General features: G+C 35.3%; 1 protein-coding gene across 1 annotated transcript; it reads left to right on the top strand.

Annotated features, from left to right (window-relative positions):
• The first annotated feature begins 1,212 nt into the window (after positions 1-1,212).
• LOC115431319 (caspase-1-like) lies at positions 1,213-5,650 on the top strand. Its single transcript, XM_030151585.1, has 8 exons — positions 1,213-1,542; positions 3,691-3,969; positions 4,098-4,177; positions 4,398-4,574; positions 4,668-4,902; positions 4,993-5,163; positions 5,246-5,355; positions 5,505-5,650. Exons 1-8 carry the CDS (start codon positions 1,536-1,538, stop codon positions 5,607-5,609), a joined length of 1,164 nt encoding a protein of 387 aa, XP_030007445.1. The 5' UTR covers positions 1,213-1,535; the 3' UTR covers positions 5,610-5,650.
• Positions 5,651-6,895: the final 1,245 nt, after the last annotated feature.

Below are 6,895 nucleotides of genomic sequence, written 5' to 3'. Positions count from 1 at the left end.
AGAGTGGAAAAACTTAATTTTCTTTACATTTTGCAAACAGATTCTTCAAATGCATTATCTTGGATAGGATTTTTGCATGTTATGACAGCTATAATATTTTTACGTCATGATAATTCCACATCCGAAAGAGTTTTTTATTTTTATTTTTTTTTCTTTTACAATTTTCAGCGCAAAACCTTGATTTAGTGAATTCATTTGATGTATTGCTCTACATTACTCTAAGGCAGGGGTGTCAAAGTCATTTTAGTTCAGGGGCCACATACAGCCTAATACGATATAAAGTGGGCCGGACCAGTAAAATAATATAAATAATAGAATAACTTTTGAGTGAAAGAAGGAAAATTCCGTGGTGAAAATTTACATCTACGAATTGTACTCAAACATAACATGAAAAAATATGAACAACCTGTAAATATGAAGAAAAATAAGTGCAATGTTAACAATATTACACGTTAATTTATCATTTATACATGTGAATCACAGCTTAGAGATCACAGTGGATCAAAAAATACACAAAACAGTTAATAACAGGGAGAATATTATTAAATTCCACATACTTCTCTTAAGAGATTTCAGATATTCACATTTTTTGTAAAAGGCTAGTCTGTAAATGTAAATATTCTTGTGTAATGTAACTTTTTTTTTTTTTACACTGAAGCATAGAGAAAAATTTGCAGTTTTCATAATTTATAGGTTATTATAATAGTATTTTACTGGTCTGATTATTTTTAGACTGAACTGACCTAAAATGATTTTAACATCCTTGATTTTTCATAACTTAAGTGTCATTTATGCATTTCACAAATTCATCCCAGGGGCCGGAATGGAACCTTAGGTGGGCCGGATTTGGCCCCCGGGCCGCATGTTTGACACCTGTGCTCTAAGGTGTGACTCAATTAAAAACCACTTGCACGTAATGATAATATAATATATATGTATCATAACAAATAATAACAATAATAGTATTAGTAGTTATAACAATGTTATATTAGTAAGTAAATAAGTCAGTGGTAAATAATTTAAGCATACACAATATAAGTATGTAAGTAATAATACTAATGATACTCCCTCTGTTAAACTGATGAATATGTCGATCGTGTATGAATGAGGAAATGACGCAGCCAATCAGAGAGCTCCATTCAGACAGGAGGAGGAGGAGGAGATAAGGCTATGAAGAGGAGGAGGTCCACTGAAACTAGGGTTTGTTGAAATAAGTATGTCAGTGATAAAGGGAAGTCCACAGAACATTTCACTGACCCAGAGTTGAACTGTTTTCGCACTGAGGAACCCAAAACCTAGAGTTGATCTAATTTCACAGATTTTCTACAGAGTTGACATTAAATCCAGTTTTCAGATCAAGTAGAAAAGAGGATTAAGAAAATAACTAACATCACACACAGTGGACAAACAGTGGGCAGGTTTGGAACCAGAAGAACCTGCAAAAAAGGAGAAGGAGGAGAGAGGACAGGGAGGAGAAAGCACAAGGCAGAAAAGACAATACGTGGAGTCTTTAAAGCTGAAGTTAAAGCTGAACCATGGCAGGTAAGATGTGTCAGTGCAACATACAGACAGCCTATGCATTGGAGACAACATCCATGCAGACGAATTACTCAGTCTGTTCTTACAGAAGGATAGAGATTAGGATTTTTTTTTTTTTTTTTTCAAGTTTTCTGTGTGTTTATGTGAATTCTGCCACAGACATTTTACTTTCGTTTTCTTCCCGCCAGCTACGTCCTCATTTTACGTTTAGTCAGGAATGAAGATGTTTATTTGGAATATGTTCATCAGTGAAATGTAAGAACTGGCTACAAGGCAGAGCAATAGAAATTAGACAAACCAGCAAAAAAACTTACACATAAGGAGTGAAGTCATATAAAAATGTAAATAAAATACAAACTTAAAGTAACTGTATGAATATTAAAGTAACTGACTGTATTACTGTAACTAAGAATAACTGTCACATGTACAGTCCTGTCCAAAAGTCTCAGACAGCTCAGACTTTAGTTGTATTGTTTTTGCAGAGTTGTAATGGGCATGTGTCTCATACAGGAAATATGTGCACAGTATTGAAATACATACACACTCAAAACCCACAACTAAACAGCTTCTACAGGCAAAGTCAGTAAACACATCTGGGATGAAAATGTTCAACTGTTCACCTTTTTATTTCCATTCTTGCAAAGATTAAACCGTTACACATGTAGGAAGGGAAATCCCTCAGTGGACTGAGGGCGTAGCCTGCCCTTTGTTTACAGATAAAGTGAATAAGACCCAAAGGACTGACATGACTGTAGGAAACATTAATAGTAAGTAGCATTCGTTTAGGGCTAAGTTCTTTTTTTAACTGGTATTTAAAACATAGAGAACTTTACAATATGCCAGTAATAAGTGAGCGAATCCCAGATTAGTACAAAATCCTCTTTAGTATTCTAATCACAGCTGCAATGAAAGATTATTTTGATAATTGGTTAATCTATTAATGAATCAATTCAATTATCAGTGTGGTAGCTGATAAAAAATGAAGTCATAGATTAATTATTATAGCTCTACAGAGCTGGGTGATATGGGCAAAAATATCATTTTGATTTTATTTTTTCAGTGTCATGGATGATTTTTATCTATTGGATTCTAGGTACATGAACTATACATAAAACATGACTCAGAAATACACTTTACTAAAATGACATGTTCATGTAATTGGAGAAACATATTCAGTATATTACAAGAGTCAAGCAGGTTGTCAGTGAAATAATCACCATTTCATAATTATTAACCCTTTCATGCATACTGGTCACTACAGTGGATAGCTATTCTACAGCTGTTCTCTTGTATATTCATGGATTTTGTTGTTTTGTTTTTTTGCACATATCTTTATTAAAATTTTAAGACACTACATATCTTTTCTGACATGAATTGGTAACATTGTGTTGATCTCCCCTGAGCATAATAGTTATAGTTTCACGCAATTTATCAGTAAATACATGTTTCTTCGCTTCAAAAATTAAACGCATGGTGTCCAGCTGTTTGGACATTTTTGCAACTTCATGAAAAATAGGTTAATAACTTTTTATTATTATTATTACTATTTTTTTCTGTATTAAAAAAAAACCCATTATTTATTTATTTATTTATTTTTCATAAGACATTTTTCAATCACATTGTTTTTTCATGTTTAAAGAGAAATGAAAACACTCAGGAAAAAGATCTTGATTAAGGTTCTCATAATTTGTGCATGTAAGAGTTAAAAAAAAGAAAGAAATCTTGATTTTCAAACACCAAAGCCACAATTAATTAATCTAATTTGATATATTGCCTAGTTCTTTTTCTCTGATTTTAAAGCATTTTGGTGTTAGGGAGTTAAGTGATATCATTTTAAATGTGAATGTATCATTAATGTCTAACAATCTTGATTTTGGGTCTTTAAAACTCATTGTGTCAGTTTTTTCTGTTTTTGTTCACCACCGACTCCAGACTTTCAGATATCTTGAGCATAATCTGAATATCTTATTTTTCTCTAGCAGTTTTGTTTTGGCTGATTTTAAAAAGCCAAAACCCAAGTGATGCAACTGATTTTCAGTGACAGTCCTTCTTTAGGATACGTTTGCTAAGCTGAGACCCAGGAATGTAGCTGGATGTCCAAAGAAGTCCTGTTCTTGCTTGACATTTCATGATGACTGTTTCTTCTTTCAGACAAACAGCTTCAAAAGGTGAGGACTAAGTTTGTGGACAAAGTGTCCCAAACAGTTATTAGTCAACTCCTGGATGGCCTTTTGGAAGATTTTGTCTTAAACGATGGAGAGAGAGAGGCAATAGTTGAGGAGAACTCCATCCGGGCTGATCAGGCTCGTAGCCTCATCGACACAGTGAAAAACAAAGGAGACTGCGCCAGCAGGAGGATGATCACACACCTTAAGAGCAGAGACCCACATTTTTTTGTCACTCTGGGTTTGACGCTTCAGGATCCTGCTGGTGAGCTGATGTATTTCAGAATAACTTCTCAACATGACATACTTTTATTCTGCCATATTTGCAGTTACACTACACAAACATAATCCTGAACAGTTATGTCATTTTTATGTTCTGTTTTTCTGTTTTAGAGCCCAAGGAGCAGAGCTGGTCAGACACTCTCCAAACAACCACTCATACATTTTGGATAGAGAAGCAGAATGATCCAGATGTTAGTCAATCATAAAAGCACTGATAAATATCTGATATAGTCTTAATTATTTACTACATTTACATAGAAGAAACAACTGTAGTTTACTGCTAAAAGATCATTTAATAGTGTTTCATAGTCCTGTCATTAATAGAAGGTGTCATTTTATTGTGCTGTTTAAGTATTTATGTTAAGACATAAGAGCATTCTTTGCTAATTGTCTTTTTTTTTTTTTTTTCAGAATTACCCTGTGACAAAAGAATCCATTGGGAACCGCATAGCTCTGCTAATAACCAATATAGACTTTAAGGATCAGAAACTCAATAGAAAAGGAGCAAAGAAAGATGAGGAAAACATGGAACGCCTACTCTCAAGTCTGGGATATGAGGTGGTGAAACACACAAACCTCACTGGAAAGGTAATGTGAAATTCAGCAAAACATGCCTGTTATTTGATTAAAAAAACAGACTCATCAGGTGGTTGTCTGATATTGTTTGTGTTCTTGTTGCAGGAGATCGATAGTGCTCTGATGTCGTTTAGTCAACACTCTAAACTTGCCCACACAGACAGTGTGTTCATTGTCATCATGTCACATGGGAAACTGGGAGCTGTTCTTGGTGTTGACTACACTGAGGAAAAACCGGATGAATTCCTCATCAACAACATTTATCAACACTTGGGCACCCAGAACTGCCCATCACTTGTGAACAAACCTAAAGTCATCATCATCCAAGCCTGCAGAGGAGGTGATCAGTGTTTACTGTCATAGATGCATTACGAAAACCTGAAACTTGCTGAAAATATTCTGTGAATTGACAGTATGTCATGCATTTCAGGGGAAACAGGATCCGTGTATGTGTGTGATGATGGAAAGGCAGGTGTAACCAGTGATGGTGTTCCACAGTCGAGTCAGCAACTGTCTGCTGACGGAGGCAGCATAGAGGATGATGGTTGGCAAATCAAACACAATGAAAGAGACTTCACTTCCCTTCTCTCATGCACCCCAGGTCAGTTTCTGATGAATATTATCACATAAATTGAAGTTCAGAAAAATAAAGTGTGTTTTGTTTATTGGTTTTTATTCTGCAGGTACCGTGTCATACAGACACTCAGTCAAAGGTTCTATAATGATCCAGTCCACTGTTAAGGTGTTCAACACTTTCGCATACAAGAAACACATCGAGGAACTTTTCACGTTGGTAAGTCATGCGTGTGTAATGTTTTTTCTTCAACAAATGACAATTATTGTGATCTTATGTTAGTTTTGAGGAAACAAAACAGGAGTGCAATGTTAATGAAAAATTCTCGTTTCATTTGTTTACATTTTGCTGTGTATTTTTTCTTACAGATTATACGTGAAGTTGCAAAATTTTCTTGCGGAATCAAAATGCAAATACCAACAAAAGATAGACATACCCTGTTGAAGAATTTCTACCTTTATCCAGGCATCTGAAACTTGACTCAGTGGTGCTTTTACACACAATGTATTACCCACTTTCAACCTGTGTTCTAATGTTTCATGAAGGCCAAAAACTCAGATAAAATTTTGCATATATTCCAATATATATCATATGCACTGAACAAAAATATAAACGCACCACTTTTGTTTTTGCTCCCATTTTTCATGAGCTGAACTCAAAGATCTAAAACTTTTTCTATGTACACAAAAGGCCTATTTCTCTCAAATATTGTTCATAAATTTGTCTAAATCTGTGTTAGTGGGCACTTCTCCTTTGTCCTTTGCTGAGATAATCCATCCACCTCACAGGTGTGGCATATCAAGATGCTGATTAGACAGCATGATTTTTGCACAGGTGTGACTTAGGCTGGCCACAATAAAAGGCCACTCTAAAATTTGCACTTTTACTGTATTGGGTGGTCCAGGGGGGTCAGAAAACCAGTCAGTATTTGGTGTGACCACCATTTTCCTCGCACAGTCTTCATGAATTCTCTGAAACAGCTTTGGAGATGGCTTATGGTAGAGAAATGAACATTCAATTCACAGGCAAAAGCTCTGGTGGAGATTCCTGAAGTCAGCATGCCAATTGCATATTCCCTCAAAACTTGTGACATCTGTGGTATTGTGCTGTGTGATAAAACTGCACATTTTGGAGTGGCCTTTTATTGTGGCCAGCCTAAGGCACACCTGTACAAAAATCATGCTGTCTAATCAGCATCTTGATATGCCACACCTGTGAGGTGGATGGATTATCTCAGCAAAGAAGTGTTCACTAACACAAATTTAGACAGATTTGTGAACAATATTTGAGAGAAATAAACCTTGTGTGTACACAGAAAAAGTTTTAGATCTTTGAGTTCAGCTCATGAAAAATGGGAGCAAAAACAAAACTGGTGCGTTTATATTTTTGTTCAGTGTATATATTCCTTTATCACTCTCTGTCTATATGGTTGAAGATGTATTAAGCTGTGAATTTTTGGAATTACTGGTTTTGGCTCCTCGTTACTGAAATTTTTGTGACTAATGACTGCCTGACATTTACATCAGCTATTCATTGTATAGTGGATTAATTTCCTACATCATCACAATTAAGAAGGTCCATTTCAGAGTTGTATAAAGCAGCATGTAATGTTTGTATTACCTCTAACATACAGAGTTTGACCATTATTGCAGCTGAAATGACTTGTTTGGCTGCACAGACCCACACATAAAACATATCCTGCCATTGATGTCACACTATTCATGTGATGGACACTAAGTAGTGATATACTGAGAGCTTA

The sequence above is a fragment of the Sphaeramia orbicularis genome, chromosome 13 (assembly GCF_902148855.1).
Source record: "Sphaeramia orbicularis chromosome 13, fSphaOr1.1, whole genome shotgun sequence".
In the NCBI taxonomy this organism is placed as follows: domain Eukaryota; kingdom Metazoa; phylum Chordata; class Actinopteri; order Kurtiformes; family Apogonidae; genus Sphaeramia; species Sphaeramia orbicularis.
Note: the sequence above shows the minus strand (reverse complement) of the source record. Positions and strands in the feature narration are given on the sequence as shown.

What these genes read in the sequence shown, in the direction of transcription:
- LOC115431319 (XM_030151585.1), top strand. An exon ending in ACACAAACCTCACTGGAAAG is followed by an intron (nt 4,575 to 4,667) that starts GTAATGTGAAAT and finishes TTCTTGTTGCAG; the next exon opens with GAGATCGATAGTGCTCTGAT. An exon ending in TCGAGGAACTTTTCACGTTG is followed by an intron (nt 5,356 to 5,504) that starts GTAAGTCATGCG and finishes TTTTTCTTACAG; the next exon opens with ATTATACGTGAAGTTGCAAA.